The sequence below is a fragment of the Citrus clementina genome, unplaced genomic scaffold (genome assembly GCF_000493195.1).
Source record: "Citrus clementina cultivar Clemenules unplaced genomic scaffold, Citrus_clementina_v1.0 scaffold_4, whole genome shotgun sequence".
NCBI lineage: Eukaryota > Viridiplantae > Streptophyta > Magnoliopsida > Sapindales > Rutaceae > Citrus > Citrus x clementina.
Window position 1 is genome coordinate 13,069,154 of NW_006262274.1, and position 22,809 is coordinate 13,091,962.

The following is a 22,809-nucleotide window of genomic DNA, read 5'->3' on the forward strand; positions in this document are numbered from 1 at the left end:
GCTTCTAAAATACTCATTGTCTGATTCTTTTCAACATCATAAAGCTTCAAAATTTCAGCTTTGATAGTGTTTCTACTAATAGTCTCAATAGAAGGTTGGAGTATTTTCAACAGGTCATAAAACCCAACATATTCAACAAATACTAAGGGAAGCTCATGTGGTATAATCATTCTAGCCACAAAAAGTTTTATTTTTGTCATATCCCACTTTAATTCAGAACTGTAATTACTAAGTGCAGTGATCCTGTCAACTTTAAAAGAAAAAGATAGGTGCATTTGCTAGACATTCTTGAATGACATTCAAGGATAACGTTTTCCAGATCAAGTGATTAGTACACTTGGAATAATGTTCTTGCATAACCAACCCCCAATAGTTGCAAATTGCCTGAACTTCTTCACCGAACTTTAACTTTTTTTGAAATAATTCCAAGCATCAGAGTCAAATTTGCCACCACCACCTCATTTTTTTTGAAGTGACAGGAGTAGTGTTACCCCTATGGTTATAGCCACGAACTACTACTATTGAACTTGGTTCTAATTCAATAGTTATATCACTATTATTTTCTACTTCCCTCCTGACCCTTACACACACACACACACACACACACACTTTCATTACTCTTTTCAGAGATATCCAGATTGATTCTTTGTTCATTTTCCATCATGAATTTGTCACCCTACAAAAATTTTGTCAAGAATAATTATTTTCATAATTAACAACCAATCTAGCAACTTCTTCCAATTTATATGCTATTTTTAACTGTACCATTTTTATTCTATTAACATCAACCATAAAAAATAATTAAAAAATAAATAAACTACAAATACTAAAAAAAGAAACAAAATAGAACATACATACTAAAATCATAGAGAATAAACATTAAAATCACAGTATAGATGTTAAAATTGCAAAGAGAGCATAACAACCAACAACTCATAAATTGTAAAGAGAGTATAAATGATAAAATCAAAGCATAACAGAGCATAAATTGCAAAGAGAAAAGCCGAGGCTCACAAGTATTCACAACAATAGCTTATGAATATAATGATGGACACAGAACATAGTCACGATCGAGGTGACTTTCAACTCATTTTGCTGGTCATGATAGAGAAGGCTGGTGATGCCGACGAGACAAACACAACTACTCTGCAAAGATTGTGGCTACCGAGGTGATGACAATATTGATTAGTGTGAGTTGAAGAAGAGAATTAGAGGAGAATCGAGAAAAGAGAGTGAGAGGTTAAAAGAGGGAATGGCAAATTGCAATTTAGGAAAATGAGTGTTTCACAAGCTAGGGCTTCTTTTTTTAATTTTTCTATTTATATTAAATAATTTCTAAAAACTTAATATTAAAATAAAAAAATTTGTATCAGGTTCCGGATTTGCAGGTTCACCTGAAATTGGATCCAGACCTGGAAGTATGCGGGTTCTCAAAATTGCATTTGAATTCTGGATAAAAATTGATCTGGTACGGGTTGAACTGGCCCAGATTTTCCTGGTACAGTCTGGGTCTAGACTAACTCCAAGTTTATTTGCCATCCTTACCCACACCAAATGAGATTCATTGAAACCAATATTACTGAAAACCTTAATAGATCACTTTTAATTAGCTTAAACTTATCTGATAGTTCGCAATACATAATTATTCACATATGAGCCAATGTTGGATTAAGAATTCAACAATGCTAGATCAAAGATCAAATAGTCTCCCACTTGGGCTATATGTATGACCTTCTAATTATGCTTTGTAAAGAATAACCGTTTGAGCTCAATCTTACTGTCGTTACTAAAATGTATCTATAACCAATCCAGTCTTTCAACCATACCAACATAGGATCAAAGCGGCCTTTGTTACAATTATCGTATCTCGACCCATCGATGGTCACTATGCTAATATAATTGAATGACATGGATCATGATATAGATGTGAAGAATGGAAATTTCATGCTGTGTGATCTTAATTTACGTATTTCTAGCTGGTCCATTTTAAACCTTAATAAGATCAAACCATACTAAAATTAGAGTATGAATAAACCAAAAGTTTATTTCTGCAGAAAATAACCTTAAATATTCATAAACTGAAATAATTGAAAAATGACTATATTATAAGAGAATCTAAAATAACAAACTATTACTAAAAACTGAATTCCCTTTAATGATACGACACCTATATAAGCAGTGTACTTGTGAAATATCTTAGGCGACAATCCCTTAGTAAGTGGATCTGTAATCATGGAGTTTGTGCTGATGTGCTCTATAGACAATTGTCTATTCTGAACTCATTCGTTAACAGTTAGGAACTTGATGTCCATATACTTCAACTTCGTTGTTGCTCCTGTTGTTATTGGAATACAATACTTCTGACTTATCATTACAAATAACTTAAGTCGTCTATTATGTAACACCTTAGGCAAATCCCACATTAGCAAAACATGGGAGAGATGTTGGGTTTATAAAGGGTGATCCACACCTTAATTGGCAAGACTCGTTTTGGGGTGTATGGGTGCCCCAGAAACAAACCCGTGCGGGCCTTGTTAAGGCCCAAAGAGGACAATATCTGGTCAAGTCTGAGTTGGGTCATGCTATTATGGTATCAGAGCGACTCTGCGTGTTCTCTTGAGCGATGGTGAGGCAAACCTCAGCGAGGACACTAAGTCCCCAATAGTGGGATGTATGCCACACCCTAGGCAAATCTCACATCGGCAAAGCATCTCCGCGTGTCCTCTTGAGCGATGGTGGGACAAACCTCAGTAAGGACGCTGAGTCCCCAAGGGTGGGTGTACTCTTGAGCGATGGTGGGGCAAACCTCAACGAGGATGCTGAGTTCCCAAGGGTGGGAGGTATGTAACACCCTAGACAAATCTCATATCGGCAAAGCATCTCCGCCTATCCTCTTGAGCGATGGTGGGGCAAACCTCAGCGAGGACGCTGAGTCCCCAAGGGTGGGAGGTATGTAACACTCTAGGCAAATCCCACATCGGCAAAGCATCTCTGCGTGGCCTCTTGAGCGATGGTGGGGCAAACCTCAGTAAAGACGCTGAGTCTTCAAGGGTGAGTGTATGTAACAACCTAGGCAAATCCCACATCGGTAAAGTACGAGAGAGACCATAATGTCATGACCCAACCCAGGCCTGGCAAGATATTTTCCGCTTTGGGCCTTAACAATGCCCGCATGGGTTTGTTTCTAGGGCGCCCATACACCTCAAAAAGCTTTTTGCCAATTAAGGTGTGGACCACCCCTTATAAACCCATCATCTCTCATGTGTTTTGCCGATGTGTGATTCGCTTAAGGTATTACATATTAACACCATCTACTATACGCAGCCTTGTGACAAAATTCTTCAGTTATATTTTGTGATTGAATGCCTCATAATATGTTATGAACTCTACTGCCATCATTTAATAGGCTATAAGAAACTGTTGAGCACTCTTCTAGGAGGCAACACCTCATGCTAGTACATAAATATAGCCCGACGTGGACTTCATATTGTCTTAGGATCCAACAAAATTGGAGTCAGTATACTGAATGATCTTAAGCTGATTTGACCTCCGATACGTGGGCATGTAGTTGATGATATGTTTATACTTAAATCATGATTACTTAGAGTAAATGACATGTTTTTATTACATTTAAGTAATGTTTTGCATGAACATCCATTTTAGTTTACTTTTAATAGGTTTTGTTTGATTTAGAATAAATTGAGTGCTTAAATCATATGGATAAATATAGGTGACCGGAAGCTCAAATTTCAAGGAAGGAATGCGGCTACAATAGGCTTGTAAAGATAAAGAAAGAACTTGGTTAGAAAAAAATTGAAACAAGTCTAGAATAGTGCAGATGCTGAAGTTGTTGTTATAGCAATCATAGAGCATTGACAGAGAAAATTTCACGTGAGATACTTTGAAGATTGGAAGATGCGCACCCTAGACTTCCGGTTGCACTAATTCTAAACTATAAAATAAACACAAACACAAAGAAAGGGAGGAGGCCATCATTAGAAAAAAAAAAGAATAGAGAAACAAAACAAAAGAAAACAAAAATCAAGAGAAAGAATTGAAGACGGTAACAACAAATTCTACAAGAACATTAAGTGGACCTCACTCTTATTTCTTGTTTGATGGCTGAAACTATTTTGCTTCTTGTTTTATCATAAATTATGAACTAAATTTACTTATGGTTGAGTGATAAATAAACTTGATAGTTAATTGACTGATATTTTTGTGTTGCTGCATGTTTGCTATAACATGTTGTTTTGATAATACTTATTTTAATTCACTATTTCGGTTGACCACCTATTTAGTGGTACTAGCTAAGAAAGCTTGTCTTAGTAAAACATATCAAAGCAATACTTGGTTTTAGATAGGGTTTCCTAAGTTGGATTTAACTTGATTAAAAAAGGGCCATAATTAATCTAAAATTAGTGATGAACTAGATATAAGGATTCACCTTGTAGGGTAATTAAAATCTAAAATGTGTAATGCTATATCTTATAGTAGCATAACAATTGGTCACTGTTAAGTTGCATTTAGATATAAAATATCAAACAAGCGGCAACTGAGGATACATAAGGATTTTGCCCAGTGCTGTAGCAGATGCTATAACAACCGATCCTAATATTAGAGAAATAGTCAAAACCATTAAGTAAGTTTAATCACTCAACTACTCCATTTCCCTTGGTTACATCCTTGTATTTGCCATGATATTTTACTTTATTGCATTTTTCTTATTGCATTTTTATTTTAATTAGTTCATTAGTTTAATAATTTATTTTAATTCTAATTTAGAATAAAAATTGCACTGATAAAATTGTTGTAGCAATTCCTATAACAACAATCCATGTAGAGATGATCTTGAATACTTATCATTATATTACTTGTTGTATACACTTGCACATTGATACCAATAGCATTAGAAACTTTTATTCTTTGAGAAGTACCGCAAGACTTATTTTGTTGTTTTCTAATAGTCTACTCCTAGATTACTTAAATACCTGCTTAACATCCTAGTAAGGTATGCAATATTTGATTGTGTATAAATTTAAGCGTACATAAGACTTCTTATTGCTGACGCATAAAGAGTCTTCTCTATTTCCTTTTCCTTAAAATCATTCTTAGGGTATTGATTGTGACTAAACTTGTCTCCCTTACTAATAAGGGTATCACTTGGTTTATAATCTTGCATGTCATATCTCTTGATAACCTTTTTGATATATTCTTTTTTGATAATCTAAGAATACCCCAAGAGCGATATCGGTGTTTCTATATGCTTAATATATAAAAGGTGTCACCATGATTTTACATCTTAAAATTATTATGTAGAAATCTTTTGGTGACGTGCAATAAGCCTATATCATTGCTGGCAAGTAAAATGTCATTGACATATAAAACTAGAAAAATATACTTTCTCCCACAAAACTTATAGTATATGTAATCATCGACCAAATTCATCTCAAAATCGAATAAGATAATAACTTAATGAAACTTAAAATACCATTGTTGAGATGCTTACTTGAGCCCATAGATGATTTTCTTAAATTTGCAAACCATATTCTTTGGGTCTCTTAACACAAATTCTTCTGACTGCATTATATAGATCGTCTCATCAATGTGACCATTGAGAAACACTATCTTCTTATCCATAGGATACAACTCAAAATTGAAATGCACTACCAATGCCATTATGATCCTAAAAGATTTTTTTGAAGAAATTAAAGAGAAAGTTTTTTTTATAATCGATGCATTCTTTTTACATAAATCCTTATATCTCTCCACATTACCTTTCGAATCTCTCTTGGTCTTAAATATCTATTTGCAACCAATAGATTTTGCACCGTCTTGTAATGAGATAAGATCTTATACATCATTGTTTTTCATGGACTTCAACTCTTCATTCATCAATTCACTTTTGAGAGTTAGAATTATCCATGGCTTATAACATATATTGATAAGATCATCATCCATCACTCTAATGTCTGCCTTATATTCTTAGAGAAATACAATATAGTCGTTTGGCACTGCACTTCTCTTTTTTTTTCTAGTGGATCTCCTTATTGCCATAGGTTCTTGAGGTGGATGGGTTCATTTTGTTGGAACAACCTCTTATATAGGAGTTTTGTCAATATTGTCTTGATCTATTGTGTCTTAAACAAACTTAGGAATGAGACTTTGATCAATACCAATAACATCTATGGCAATATCAACATATTCCTCTTAAAAAACGGAGTCCCTAACTGTATCTCCCCTTACAAACTCAGCGTTCTCAAAGAATCGAGCATTTCCTGACTCGAAAATTAACTTAGCCGTGGGATTATAGAACTTGTACCCTTTGGATTGTTAAGAATATCTAATAAAATAGCAACTCACTATTCTTGATTCTAGTTTCTTCTCATTTGGCCTATAAAACCTTGCCTTAGTTGGACATCTCCAAACATGCAACTATTTTAGATTAAGCTTTTTGCCCGTCCAAAGCTCATAAGTGATTTTGGTAGTCGCTTTAGTTGGAACCCTGTTAAGGATATATGTTGCAGTCTTATTTAAGCATTTTTCCTTAGAGTGATTTTAGTAAAGTAGAATGATAGATCATGCTCTTTACCATATTTTTAAGCATCTTTTTTCATCTTTCAGCAAGGCGAACTCGGCATAGTACTTTGGAACGATACCACATTCCTTTAGGAACTTAGCAAATGGTCTTGGATATTGTTCACCTGAACCATTATACCTACTCTAGTATTCACCATCACGGTCAGATTTGACGTGTTTAAGATGTTCACCCTTTCAATGCTTTTAAAATGACATTTTTCATGATCATGATACACATGCACTTTTATCTCTCCCACTTTTCTACTTTTTTTTTATCATCAGGGGTATTCTCATCCATAAGCGGTAGGGGAGGATCAACCCTTGACGCATGGTCGAGATCCATGACTGCGAGAACTATTAAGATGTTCTCTTGCCATAATTTGAAGTTAGAGCCATTTAGTATATGAATAGAATTGATGTTGACAGTAATATTAGCAGTAGATATAATTGAGCAGAGAACAAACAAACAAAAGAAAACAAGCTTATATAAGTCTTAAAACAAGAATAAATTCAAATAAAAGTAAATTAAATCTCAAGATATTGGACACACTATTAATATTTTATCTTTGGACAAAAATATTAATTTGTAAGTGATATCTTGGTATAATTAAACACCAATAATAAAAACATGTCTAATAATAAATCTTCCGTTGGGTCGATTTATTATTCACATGCAAAACTGAATAATTATCACCCGTTTATCACCACAGGTGCACATGCAATTTTGTCAAATATGAACCTTCTTTTGGGCCGATCGATATTCATAGAAATTAGATACACATAACCATTTATATTTCAAAATAAATCAATTTTGACAAGAGAAGTCATTTTGGTGACATGTTGCTTCAATTAATTTAACTTAAAATAATAAAATTTAGGGATAAAGTTCAATCAACGGTCAATGGTCAACGGTCAATAGTTGACCAATTAACCATTGAATGGTCCAGCTGGATCCGAGTGGGTAGGATCGCGTAAAACCCACCCAGATCGTAAACTAGCTCATTTCCTCAATCATGTTAAGGTTGGATCGAGTCGTGTCAAACCGACCCGGATCCTCAACCAACCTTAATCCTATTTATTTTATTTTTTTAGCTTTCTTCTTTGTTATGGCCATCGCTTTAACTGAACATGTCGTGACTTAGTGGCCACAACTTCCTGGTTGGGCCATGCCTTGCTCGGCTAAAAGCCGTCCCTTTCTCTCTCTCTCTTTTTTTATTTTGGATATGGCGGCCATGGTTGCCGCTTCACTTGATGAGGTTGAGGCTATTATGGTTCTTGAAAGTACGAGAATCGATTTTTTTATTATTATGCTTCAGCCAACTGCGGGCTGCTGGCCTTAACTTATTCCTTAATTTGTTTAATAAAGATAAATTTCCAAAATTAATTTTATTTAATCCTTAATTTGTTCTCAAACTTAATACTTTTAATAATTCCCATATTACTAAATTTGATAACACCAAAGATTTAATCATTAATTGAAAATAAATTTGAGTCTCAATGATTTAACATGAAGAGACTTTAATGCCATTTGTTAGAACAAGAAATTCTTTAGTGAAAACCATTTCTTATAATTCAAGAATATTCATGTTATATCACCAAGAATCAATAACAGTATATGCAAAAGCGTACATGAATTCATAATGCTTATTTGCTCTCTAGAATCTTGTGGTTGACTGTTTAGATCGACACGTTCTCCTAAAAATCCTTTAAGTTTCTCTGTGCTCTCTTTGATGATGGGAAGTAAGAAAATAGAAAGATACATGTGACTTGGAGACTATAACTACTTGTGTAGACAACTCTTTCGGTTGTCTTTGGGTATTCTTATTTCAACCTATCACGGAAATATAAATTACTTTTAAATCTCTACACATTAAAAACCCACACCTAATCAGATAAATTAAAGCCTATATTACCAAAAATCTTAATGGATTACTTTTAATTGGCTTTAATCTTATATGACAATCCGCAAAACATAATTATTCACATATAAACCCAACATTGGATTAATGATCCAACAATACTGGATCAAAGATCCAACAAATAGAATTATGGTTAAAAAATAGGGGTTTTATGAGGTTATTAAAGGACTGTGCAAAGTACTACTCTTGGTTTAAATGTTATCCAAACGAATGAAACCCAAACCAAACTCTCTTGCTCATTTCGGCTTTGCGATAGGTTATGGGTTGTGAGCTTTTGTTCTCCCCAAAGTATTGTACAACAATGCAAAATTTGTATGTACTTTAAGTCGCTTAAGATATACTGTAATATATTCTTGTCAATTATCTTTTTCATGTAACAATTATCGATTGACATAATATTGTTATTGATCAAATAATGTCATAATTTGATACTATTTTTTATTATTTTGATTGTAATTAATATTCCTAATGTTTGATACATGAGTGTTTGGGATTTCAAAATTGAAATTGACTGTCAAAAAAATAACTTAATTATCTTTGATTTTAATGGTTAATTTTGATGCTCGGTTAATGTGCAGCGGTCAATAATGATCTCTTTCGCTATTTATAAGTGCATGCAATTAAAACATTCTCACATTTTTTTGTTTTACTTTACCGTCGACTAAGATTGAGTATACAATTATTTTTCGACATGATCAGCCATTAGGGTTCAGCTATATTTACCCATGGGGTAAACATACCCCATTTGTGATTGCATGTATTATAACAATTACACCGTGTCAATTATATACTAGAATTACAATATTATGTAAAATTACAATTGCAATTATAATTATAATGAAAGAGAAAATAAGAGTGTCTTTTCAATATATGCGTTGAAATCTCTAGCTTTGCTTAGAAATCCAAGAGCAACTATTTGCTATTGAGTAGATGAAGGAAGAAAGAGGACTCAGGCCCCGATTTGTGTTAGGCAGCTATAGTTTTTAATTTATAGTAGAAATGTGTTTGATAAATATTCGTTACTGTAATTTGAAAGATAAAATGATTGAACCCACATTTATATAACGAAAAATTTATAATATCTTTATTATTTTTGTCAAAATTATTATTTAAATTTTATATTTACTGTACATAATCAATTTTATTTTATAGTTGTAACTTTTTTTCCCACTGCAACTATAACTTAAAAGTTGCATTACTTTAAAACCGAACAAGGTTAAATGTGATTAAAAGGCAATACAAGAGGAATGAAAAAGAAAAATTCAAACCCGGAGAAGGACCAAAAAAGAGATCGAGGAAGAAGAAAGAGAAAAATAGCTATAAAATTTTTTGAATTTTGATTTTTGAATGATTTTGGTCAAAAGTATGATTCTGGTTCAATTTGCCTTGCAAATAGAAGTTCTAGAATTCAAAAAAAAAAAGAAAAAGTTCTATTGAATTTATAATTCATGAAGCCAATTCCACCCGACACATGCAAAAGAAGTAATTAACAAAAAAAACCCACTTTCAAATGTTGCATGCTTTCTATACAAAACCTGAATATTTAACAAAAAATAAAAAAAGGAAAAACAAAGGTAAAACCGCACTATTAGGCATTCGTTAGTTAAATCTATGATGAAAAGAAAAGAGTTGCATGCTAGACCCATGCATGCACGCATGAGCGGACTTAATTAAGGTCCAGGAGGGGCTTTTGTCCCCTTGGACCATTAAATTTTCTTTTAAATGTACCCCAAAACCCTTCTGAAAAAATTAGATAAAATAATTTGGACACATTTTTCATATATTTTCATATATTAAAAGACTTGTGGTTCAATGGTAAGAGTGTTATTTAATGATTTTAAAACCTTAGTTCAAATTCCATTAGCCACATTATTTTATTTTTTTAAATATTTTGTGGAAACTAGTTCAAAAAATAATATTTTCACACATTTAAAAATAATAATTTATTACTATTATTATTTAGAATTTAAAAAAGTAATAAAATTTGAGTTTATAAGATTTAAAATGTATTCGAGTGAACATTAAAAAAATCTAAGTTAAATAAAATTTTTTGAGCTAAGCCCCCCCTCATTTTAGTTTATGGGTCCGCCACTGCATGCACGTATGACCTATGATATTCATTATGTTTAAATCATGTATTAGCATGTGATGATACTTTTGTTGCGGTCGTTTCAATTAAGCAATGATTAGCAAAAACCATGCACACAAATAAATGCTTTGATGGGGGAGGCTCTCACAATTCTCAATCAAACGTTACATTAAAATGTAAAGAGAAAGAGAAAAAAGCAACATCTTAGCAATGAAGGAAAGTACCAATCTCCAAGTTCAACTTAGGAAATGGCCTGGTTCATTGACTTTTTATGTTCTGTAGGTTTGTGCTTTTTTCGTAAAAGTAAGACTTTATTTATTTTTTCAGGTCCAACCCTTTAAAATCAACTAAACAAAAGCTTTCCCCACAATTATATATATATATATATACACACACACACAAAAAAAAAACTTTGCATGCCCTTTAAAACGGCCAAGGCATTTCTATGTCATTTCTTTATAAATCCAAATGTGGCCACCCTGGAAAGTTAACTAAAGGCTCATCCTTTAGCATTAAGGTCTTGTAGTCACTTAAAAAGAAGGCTTAAAGCTAGTGTTACTAAAGATTAAAAGACTATGAGAATAAGAAAGAGAAGAGATACAAGTTAATTTCAAAATTTATTCATAACTAGAACACACTGTTTAGAAACTTAACAACTAAGTCACTTTGAAAATTGTGCAGATGAGCTTACTTCTTTTGGTATTTGTGAATGCATGTACTGACACAAATGCGCAAACCTTTTGGTCTTCACAAAGGGAACAACTTTGAGAGAGGGCCAGTCCCAAAAAAGGAAAAACCTCACATTTATACAGGCTAAGGCCCTCTTTAATATTGAGGTGTTAAATTACAATTTTTAAAAAAATTGTATTTATATAATGAAAGTTAATATTGCGTAATAAATATAAATTTTAAATTATAATTTTAATAAAAATAACAAAAATATTATAAATTTTTTATCATATAAATATAGAATCAAGTTACCTTTCAAATCATAGTAATTAGTATTTATTAAATACTTTAGTGTTATATTTTTTAAGCTGCAAGTATTTAATCTCAATACCAAATAGATCCTGAGATCTAACAAATTGAAAAAACATTTCGCGTTCCCATCAAATCTTTGATTAAGATATAAGTCGATTTGATTCATTTTAATTTTGTTAAAATTTGTTAGACAACAATGTTCTTTATGGAAGTTGCTATAGGACACCATCAGCCACTTGTTGTTTTAGTCCATACAGATTACACCCTCCTCAAATACGCACGTACTTCTATATATTTCCTTTTTTTATTTTGACCATAAGGTATTCTGGGGAGGGCCCCAACTGTGGGAGACACCTATATTTCCTTTTTTTTTTTTGGCTGTTACACCCGCATTTTTGTTTTGGCGTAGTATTCCAATAGCAACTCCTCAGACATTTTTGTACATAAGTTTGACACTTTTAGCCCTAACGGATTTGAACCGAATTTTATTTCTTTCAAGATTTCAAAATATTTTGGATGTTAGAAGAAATAAAATTCGAGTCGGATCGACTTAGACTCGTTCATAAGGTAAAAAATGTTAAACTATATCGAAAATTTGATAAACATTCATTTTTCACTTGAGAAGTAATATTCAATTATTTTTACGTGGGGTTATATGAACTTATCTATTTTCTCTCTACACTTTTTTTTTAAATTAAAAATTTTATTATCTAAATAATCTTTGAAAAAATTACTTAGGAAACCCTTTTTTCTCTCTCTTTATCTTACGTGATAGCCTCCAAAAAATAGGGGTGCCCGAATTTTAGGCAAAAGAATGACTGTAAAAATCACCCTATACATGCATTCACGTTTGTTTAATTTCTTAGTGTTTTTGCATTAATTAGGCTGTGCTTAGTTTGTTTTATAGGTTTAAAATTCATTACATCCATCACTAATTAGGTGTAATCTTTTCTATTTTATTCAATAAAACTCTCCCTCGTGCCTTCAAAGTTTACCCAAGAAAAAAAAAATACAAATTCCGCTATACTTTATTGGTCTAGCCAATGTATCGACCACTCTAAAAGTTTGTTTTATTTGTATATCCTAGTCTCCAATATTTTCATCCTGAATTTGGATCTCATACATGTTGAAGAGATAAAATCTTTGGACTTGGTGAAAGAAGTTTGGGTTCAAAACACTCGTATAGATAGGGAGAAAAATAATTAATTTAATTAGTAATCATTTTTGTTTTAACATCTATTTTATAATATAATTGAGGACCATATGTAACCATTGTTCTTTAGTTTCATTTTTTAAGTATTGTGACTAACATTCTTGACAAACAATGATTTTTACTTACAACTAATATTCATCGACTGTTCTCTTGTTTTTGCTTTTTTCTTTTTATTTATTAAAGAAACGAGAGTGAATAAAGGTCAAATTAATTTTTTTATCTCATATCTCCACTAAATCTTAAACTCAAATGGCTAGTCAAATAAACCTATTTGAAAATTACTGGGTCAAACACCGTTGGGGTATTATTGAGTTTTTACCTGATAGCACAATTTCCATCCCCAAACCTATGCGTGCCCTTAACCTCATTGTGTCAAGTGCAGCCATTAACTCTCTTAAACAAAATGATACTGTCTATAATATCCCAACCCCAATGTGTCAACATTACCTTAAAGAACCGTCTCTTTTTTCTTCTTTAATTGATTTGCTTTCTTTATCTCTTTATTTGTACTTCCCATGCACTATAAATACTTAACATTAGTTACTTGTCTCTGCACTATAACTACTTAACATTAGTTTCTTGTCTTAGCAAACACAGAATAATTTTTGAAGAAACATTAGGGTTCAGAATCAGAGCATGGACAACTTCCACTTTGTTAGAGATGGAGTGACCAGATTGCCCCCTGGCTTCAGATTCCAGCCAACAGATGATGAACTTGTCTTCCAGTACCTCAAATGCAAGGTCTTCTCCTCCCCTTTGCCTGCTCCAATCATTCCCCACATTAACATTTACAAATATGATCCATGGGATTTGCCAGGTTAGCTGAAATCCAAAGAATTAATTTCATGTATATAATTATTCCAAATTGTGATCGTAAAGCTTTTAATTGCGTTCATTTGTTATTTATTTTGTTTAATCAGGTAACTATTGTGATTGTAAAACTTTTAATTTCGTTCATTTGTTTTATATTTGTCTTTAATCAGGTAATTTGGAGCAAGAAAGATACTTTTTCAGTAACAATGAAGCAAAGTATCCAAACGGGAACAGAATCAATCGAGCAACAGCTTCAGGATATTGGAAAGCAACCGGCTTAGACAAACAAATTCTCTCTTCAAGCAGGATTAATCAAATGCTAATGGGGATGAAAAAGACTCTCGTCTTTACAGAGAAAGGCCCCGCATGAGTCTAGAACTGATTGGATCATGCATGAATATCGCCTTGTTACTGCAGCAACTAACCAGCCCAGTTCACGGGTAATTTATTTAGCAACATATTTCGCACTGGGTTTGACTGATTAGTTTTCAAGCAGCTTTCTTTATCTAGCCCACTGACAAAGAAACTCATATTTTTTATATTTTGATTATTTGCAGAATTATTCAAAAGAAATGGAAAACTGGGTCATCTGTAAAATATTTATGAAGAAAAGAACCAGGAAAGATGATGCAAATGATGGTACTAATGGTGTGGCAATGCCTGATCAGCCTCAGCCTCGGTTTTATGATTTTATGATGAGAGATAGGATTGGTTCATGTGCTGCGACTTCTTCATGTTCATCCACTTCAAGTTACAGAGGTATCAGTGGGATTTCTTCCAATGGATCAGAATATGATGATGATGGAGAAAGCAGCAGCGGCAAAAATATTAACTTTTTGAACTAATAATAGTCATATATATATACACACACACAATCTTTTCTTTATTGATCAAAGGAAACGGATTGGTGACGCTTCAAGAAACTTAAAATGTTAATCTAATTTGATCAATGAGCTTTCGTTTTCTTATAAGAATTTACTGCTTCCAACTTCAAAGAATCTTTATCTTTACGAACGAAAAGGTAATGGAATTTTGAAAGAAGATGCTGAAGTGATGGTATCATATACAGAGAATAAAAGGATCAGCCATGCAAGCATATGTCAACTTTGCAAAAGAAAGCAATTCCTTCATCCCTAATTATACTAGCTGTCCATCAGATCCCATTTATATAATAAGAGAAAGAATATCCCCACATGGGATTCACTTTACTTTGTTTCTGTTTTTATAGTTTCTACCTAAATGAATTGTGAAAAGTAAATTTCATAAACGGGTAGCTTGCATAGAAGAACTTATTTTTATGAATATGTATAGCTTCTTTTAAAATATAGATAATGCCTGAAATAGTTAAAACAGTCCTTAGTTATCATTTTTAATATTTCAAGAACTAAAAATTTGCCTAACTTCGATGATGATGAATTCGTGTTAAATTTTGACAAAACCAGTCTAATTAATTTCCTACAAAATAACCATAATAATCTCACTTTCAAAACAAGAAATAATATTAATCAAAATTCGTCGAGGGGTCAGAAACTTCTTATTAACTCCATTATATTCTCTAACTATCTATCACTAATAACAGGAATTAAGCGATGGAAGTTAACTACATCACTTCCTGCAAAATAATTAGGTGGAATGATCCACATTTTATTGAACTCGCATATTTTATGCATTGCTTTATCGAGTTGGAATTTTTTTTTTGTCAAAATCTTTTATCCATTAAGCCTGGCAAAAATTCCTTTTAAGGGAGCATTTGAACTAAATTTGACCCATTCGCGCAAGTTCAGGTGGTTGTTACAAGTCAAAAATTTTATTCAATAAGAACATTCTTATTATTTTTGCTATAAATGACCATGAACAACTGTAACATACAGACTGTACACCCATATCCAAATTCATGACATATATACTTCGTTTTGCTATTACTTGGCAAAATAACGTAATTGGCGTCAAGCCTCTCTTTCGAATTCTCCAAATCCCAATATCAACTACTCCTCTTTCACCATCCATTTTGGCATTCTCTTTCTTTGCCCTTCATCTCCTTCTCTCCATCTCTCATTAATTTATTATCATTATTACCAGTCAAATGGGGTGTGGTCAATCAAAGGGTGACCCTGAAAGAGAGGTTGCGGTGCTGACAACTTCCAAGTTTACCCCACTTCTACGGTGGAGATTTGAGGAGATTAGAGGACGCACTAAAAAGAATATTAATAATGCAGATTCGGATGGTGCCTTATCAAAAAAAGGGCTGCTCAAACACAGCAATAATCATGAAGATGATGCCTCCTTATCTTTATCTAACTCTCAATATGTTGATGAGAATGACAAAAAGAGCGATTCTTCTTCGCAAGAAGAAAGTGCAAGGCCGTCGTCAGCTGCAGGCTATAAAGATGAAGATTATATTTCATGGGAACAGAAGAAAGAGAACAAATCAGCAGATAATAATAACTATGGCTTGGAACAAGAAAGATTATTATCAGAGGATAAAGATGCAGAAGAGAATGAAAATGAAGAAGAAACTGAAGCAGAGGGAAGGCTAAGCAATGTTAATTTTAGTCCTTTATTATGTCCTGGCTCGCCAAGCTTTAGGGTTTATTGTGTTAATATACCCGTGGACAATGCCAGTGATGACGCTGACTGTGAGTTCATTTTGTTTTTCAGATTTATTATGTATCTTCTGTCTTAATTTGTTTATAAACATTTATCATTATTTTTAAAATTTTATTGATCAGATAAGGACGACGAATATGATCAAAGGTCTCAGGGTACCGTTGAAAATAGTGAGGCAACCCCATCGGCAAATTCCAATGAGGTAAAATAATATCATTGTGTGTTCAGGATTTATATTTTTTATATGCCCACCAAGTGAATGATTTTAATTTAAATCTGAATTTAATAAAATCCGGACATTTGTACCTGAGCATTGACTATGTGTTCCAAAAATCTGGGAATTAAATTTTAAGTTTATCTCTTAACATTTTTACTTCTTATTTAGTACCACGGGAATTGATGGCTCCGAGAAAGGTGAAAGCAAAGAAAGGAGGAAGATTTAGGAGAGTAATGATGGGTAAGGGAAGACCGGCAGCTGTTAAGAATCTACTGAACGTTACATCATGCTATCACCCGTCAAGATCAAGCCGTCACAATAACCCCCGGCTTCTTCCTCAACAAGCCGCTTGATTGACTAAGCTTAGGAAAAGAATGAACAGAACCTTTTTCATTTTCATTTTGGTCAATGATCAAGTTATTTTTTTTCTTTTATTTATTTGTTTATTTTTTATTTTTTGGGGACGAAGATAGGAAGAGGCAAATGTGACAAAACAACCTGAGCTGCACTTTCACATTCCATTGAATTGTAATTTCTCACAATGTAAAGGCCAGCAATATAGTTCATTGTATTTGTTTTTTTTTTTTTTTGAGAAAATTCTTTTAGTTTAATTTTTGCTGAATTTAAATCATTGTGTTGATTCCGCTCACTGGCACTTTGCATTGCAACTCCAAAAGGCAAACTTGACATATAAGAAGACATGCCATATACCCTGGAGAACAAATTGGAACCAGCAGTGAAACAACGTCCAGTCTTACAAATTCAGAAAATAGCACAAACCATATATATTATCTTATGTTGAAAATAAAATCAAACACTCACGAATGTAAACGAAACAAAAAGGAGTGAAATTCTTAGATCAATCCAGAGGGGAAAGCAGCGGACAGGAACTCCTCATCCTCCATGAAAATCTGCATATTCTTGGACTTCATAAGAAACTCAACTGCTTCTTCATTGAATTCCACTAAGAAAGCTAACTGAATCAGCTCAGAGAGTGAATTTATGTAACGCCCAAATTTCCATGATTGTAAATTATGGAAATTTTGTTTTATTAGAATTATAAATGGCATTATTGACTTTATTAATAAGTATTAATAAATCTATAAATAGGATTCATGGGATAATTTTGGAAAATACTTACTTTTTCCAGAGTTAATAGAGTTTCTTAAGATTTTCTATGAATTTATACTTTCCTCTCTTTCCTAACCCTAAATCCAGAGTGTTTTTTTTAATGTTCTCTGCTGCTCATTACTCTTTTACTCATACCCTAGAATTCAAACTTTTGCTTAGCGGAGAGAGGGAGAGTCTTAACAGTTGGCGAACTTTACTCTCTCTATCTCTATTTGATTTCCCTATCGTTGTGCTCTATATAGGGTTTTATTAGCATTGTTTTTAGATTTTTACAAAACATTATGCATGATTTAGGATGTGTTTAGTGCGCTAATTATTGTTGAATCATGTTAGTTTATCCCTGATGCAATAACCACACTGAACAATTCTGAACAACATGAATATCCCGAAATAAAGCATATATTTTATGAATGATTTTTAAGAAAAACCTTATCTTTCTGAAAACTACATAAGCAAGGATTATTGAATAATTTTTTTTTTCATAAGATTTGATTTTGTTTTCAATTTTATATGGATTTTCAAAACTGGCACTATTGCACTGGAAAATTGTGATTCCAGCAGAACGACCAGATTCACAAAATTCTTTGTAGTGCCAAATGAACTCAAACAATTCTGAAAATTTAAACAAAGGTTATTATATGTGTCTAGTACTTCCAATTTTAAATTCAGAATTTTTTTTATTAATGTATAATTTTATAAAGATCTCGGAATCCATATTGTCCAGTTAAAGCACTGTGAGGCAATTTTGAATTTATCAAGAAACAAGTAGTTTTGAAAATGTTTTGGCGTTAGATCCTTTTGAAAAATTTATGGGTGATACTGATCATGGATGTCCATAATAGTTCTGCAAAATATTGTGTTATTCTGATTTCTAGATTAAAGAGTTAATTCTAAGAATTAGTTTTGTACGAGTATGAATTAGAAAATTAAGTTCTTAGAATAAATTGTTAATAGTTATATCTTGTATTTGTTCAAGGTGTTTGAGGTGTTCGAAGCTATTAGAGACTTACAGATGCATTTAGATCATTACTTTTACCGAGGTAAGTAACTTCATTCCTAATGTACTAGATATGTATGATTATTTTGATACTATTATAAGTACATGTATTTTTATATTTCTTTGAAAATTAATTGTTTTTCATAGCAAAATTAGTTTACGTAAATGTTATCAAATCTAAAAATTATGTTATTTTTTTATGGTTTTAACAAAATATTATAAATATGTTTAAGTGTATGATTTGTTTTACCAAATGATTATCTTTTATGAAATTATCCATAAAATGTGTGCAAGGCTAAATCATTGTTATGTTTTTTTGTGAATCTGCTATGAATGTTTTGTTCACCTATTTGATTAGGATTATTTATGAAAATTTGTTCGGGGGCAACCTCTTGGACTATATAGGGGTCATGCCATGAAATGCCACAAACAGTACAACCTCTCGAACTATATAGGGGCCATGCCATGAAATGCCACACACAGTACCAAGTGCCAGGTGCAAATTGTTACATATGAAAAATGAATTTAAATATTTTGTCTCATTGTCCGTAATTATTTTAATTCTGATTCTTTTTCTAACCGGGTCACTGGGAGTATAGGTGATACTATGTGACATGAGCTAACATTTTATTTTCTGCATGTATATGCTATTTGTTTCCATTATTAATTATATTTTTGATATTCTGAATTACTGTGAATTTATGTCATACTGTTGTAATATGTCATTTATGAAACTTATGACTTATAATATATGTTTTAATAAAAAGAAGGTTTGCAACATTTTTGGTACTCGATACGCCTATTGTGTTGGGAATGGTTTTTACTTACCGAGTTGATGCCTTACCTCTTATCATTACTTTTTGCAGATTAAGTACCTTATTGAGAGGTGTGCTTATCTATGGAGCTAAAGATCTATTTAACTTTGCTAGTTGAAGAAGAGAAGGATAAACTCATGTTTCCTTTATGTTTATTTAATTTATGAACTTGTAATTGGAGAGAGTTGCGACTTTTGTTAGATTTATGCCTTTGGGAGTAAATATTTAGTATTAGCCATATGAATTTGTAGATTTATTTGAATAAAATTTGAGGTATTTTAGTTTGAGATTTTTGTGTAAGAATTTTGATTTGTAAGTAACCCTTCATCACATGCTCTGCTTGTGATAGATTTAGGGTGTTATAATTTATATGATCTTCTCTGTCCCTTAACAGTTAACACTCCCTCAGATATGAGTTATGCGAACTGAGTTGCATATTCAATGAGGTTTTTGTGTCCACTAGACCTATCGACCTTCTACGCAAAAAGCTTTTGGATTCCCCTGATGACAATAATAAATTGTACCTTAAAGTTATTCACTTTGCAGTCTCTAGAATGGTGACATTTAGGAGATACTTGACAGCATCATGCCTCTTTGATGGTTCCATTTGAATTGAAGGATTAACTAAGAACCTTAGAATGAGTTTCACCAGTCCTTTGGCAGTATAGTGGTTCTTATTATTCACCTTTTTATGTCCTATGCCTTCTCCTAAAGACAATTCTTTATTCTGTATAGAATATGAGATTGTGTGAACCCCAACTTCTTTTATAATTCTAGCAACATTGACACAACTTAAAAGTGATTTTTAACTCCCAAGTATAAGGGTGTCTTGTTATATTATAGCTCAGTGAGTCTGAGCTCGATGCACAAAGAAATGATTTAATTTGTTTATTTTATTTTATCTAAAAATGAAAATAAAACTTGAATATAAACAACTTAATTTAAATGAAACTATGAAATTGAATTAGTTAGGGTTATGGATCTACTCTTAACAATAATTTTAACAATAAAAAAAATTAAAGAGATAAGGGAGGAGAGAACAAACACAATACTTTTACGTGGTTCGGCAAACTCTGTCGACGTCTATGCTTCTAAGCACACTAGGCTTAAGGATTCCACTAATTGAGCCCTACACTTTAAAGCTGTACAATTGACTTTCAAGATGTCAATCAACCTTTACAACAAAAGGTTATGCCAGATCTGTTAACCCAAGTGTTTCCCATTCTCTCAAACACTTACTATTTAAGAATGAAAATTTCACAAATTTCTTTCACACATTATATGTGTTTACAAATGAGAGCTCAAATTGTGATTTGATGATGAAAAATCAAGTTTTAAGCACAAGAGAGATTTAATACATAATAAAAAGCTCAATGATAATTGTTGAAAATAACTTTAATTTGAATTTGATTAAGTCTTTTATAGTTAGGGAAGAAAACTAGCCGTTCTAGACTTTTTGGGAATAATTAGATCGCTGTTACCTGTTATTGAATCACTGTTTTTGACTTTGTACAAGTTATTGTTATGCTGAATTTTGAATAGTCAGTTCGCCGTTTAGAGTTGTCGGTTTGCCGTTAAATTCTAGAGACCTGCAAGATATTTATCGGCTAGCCGTTTGTGCTAAACAGTACACTGATTGCAAACTAATTCCTCTATGAAATTTGCCAGTTAACCGTTATCAGTAAAAGGTTTATCGATTCCAAAGAATTTGTTCTTTAGAATTTTTCGGTTAACTGTGTTCCAATAAATGGTTCGCTGTTATATTCCATAGTAAAAAACTATAAAATTTCCTTAAGAAAACGATTTGCCGACTTAATATTAACGATTATCCATTTTTGTCTAGATTGTTAAACTTGCTTATAAACAACATACGACTTTAAGAACTTGACTAATTTTAGTATCTCCAACATATTTACCTAGTTTGTTATCATCAAAATCAATGTTATGAAAATGTGTATGTTAACATTCTTGCCTTTTTGATGATGACAAACTGTTGTACACTTTCTAATGCTATGGGTGTAAATGTGCAAGTATATACAACAAGTAATATAATGATAAGTATTCAAGATCGTCTCCACGGGGATTGATGTTATCGGATTTGCTACAACAATTCTGACAGTGCAGTTTAGATTAAATTTAAATAAAATAATTAAAGAAACTAATAAACTAACTAAATTAAAAATGCAATAAAGGAAATCCTAAATCAAACACGAAAATGCAATCAATAAGAAATGAGTAGTTCAGTGATTAAACTCACTTAATAGTTTTGACTATTTTTCTAATTAAGAACTTGTTGCTGCAACATTTACTACAGCACTGGGCAGAATCCCTCATGCATCATCAGCTGTTGCCTGTTGGATATCTTATATCTATATGCAACCTAATAGTGATAAGGTGTTATGCTAACATTAGATATAACATTATGCGTTCTACGTTCCAATTACCCTACAAGGTGAATCCTAATGTCTAGTTCTTCACTAATCTTAGATCAAGCATGACCCTTTTTCGAATCAAGTTAAACTTAACTCAGGAAACCCAATCTAAAACTAAATATTGTCTTAATTAGATCCACTAAGTTAGACTTTTTTTATGCTCTTTCTTAGCTAGTATCCCTAAATGAGTGATCAGTCGAAATAGAGAATAAAAATAAATACAATTAAGACAAAATGTTGTAGCAAACACAGAGCAACACACACATGTCAGTTAAACATCCATTAAGATCATTTATCCCTCAACCATCAAATTCAGTTCATGATTTGCAAAAGAAAAATAAAGAAAAGAGTTTTAGCCATCAAACACATCCACATGAATAAATAGAAAACAAGAAAAGAACAAAAAAGACTGATTTTCAATGGATCTCTGCGTTTTCTCCTCTGGTGCAGCCCTCAATCTCTCTCTTGAATTATGTTTTTCTTTTGTTTCTTTACAGTTTTTCTCCTTGGGTGACATCTTTCTCATTTTCTTTGCATGTGTGCTTCTTTTATAGCTGAGAATTAGGGTAAAGGGAAGTCTAGGGCGTGTATCTTCCAAATTAGGAAACTTCAGATCACGATCTTCTAAGTATCTCGCGTGAAATCTTCTCTCTCGATGCTCTAGAATTGCTACAACAACGATGCTATAGCAATAGTGCTACAACAATAGCTTTAACACCTGCACTGTTCTAGACTTGTTTCAATTCTTCTATAACCATGCTCTTTCCTTATCTTTGCATGACTATTGCAGTAACATTCCTCCCTTGAAATTTGAGCTTCCGGTCATCTATAATTATGCATACGATCTAAGCACACAAATTATTTTAAAACAACACAATTTATTAAAAATAAACTAAAATAGATATTAATGCAAAATATAATTAAAATGCAATAAAAACATATCATTTACTCTCTAAGTATGGTTAATTCAAGTCTAAAAGTGTCATGATAACTCTCATTTTATAGAGTTATCACAA

The 22,809-nt window shown here is 32.3% G+C and overlaps 1 protein-coding gene and 1 pseudogene across 1 annotated transcript; both read left to right on the forward strand.

Annotated features, from left to right (window-relative positions):
* The first annotated feature begins 13,351 nt into the window (after positions 1-13,351).
* Positions 13,352-14,439, forward strand: LOC18044992 (annotated as a pseudogene).
* A 1,238-nt stretch (positions 14,440-15,677) lies between these two features.
* On the forward strand, positions 15,678-21,019 carry LOC112099108. The gene is made up of 4 exons (XM_024186210.1): positions 15,678-16,230; positions 16,324-16,403; positions 18,526-18,589; positions 20,904-21,019. Exons 1-4 carry the CDS (start codon positions 15,678-15,680, stop codon positions 21,017-21,019), a joined length of 813 nt encoding a protein of 270 aa, XP_024041978.1.
* Positions 21,020-22,809: the final 1,790 nt, after the last annotated feature.

Excerpts from the sequence above, each read along its gene's own strand:
- LOC112099108 (XM_024186210.1), top strand. The coding sequence starts at position 15,678 with ATGGGGTGTGGTCAATCAAAGGGTGACCCTGAAAGAGAGGTTGCGGTG. Across the intron at positions 16,231-16,323 it reads TGCCAGTGATGACGCTGACT|ATAAGGACGACGAATATGAT; the intron begins GTGAGTTCATTT and ends TTTATTGATCAG. Across the intron at positions 16,404-18,525 it reads CATCGGCAAATTCCAATGAG|GTGTTTGAGGTGTTCGAAGC; the intron begins GTAAAATAATAT and ends TATTTGTTCAAG.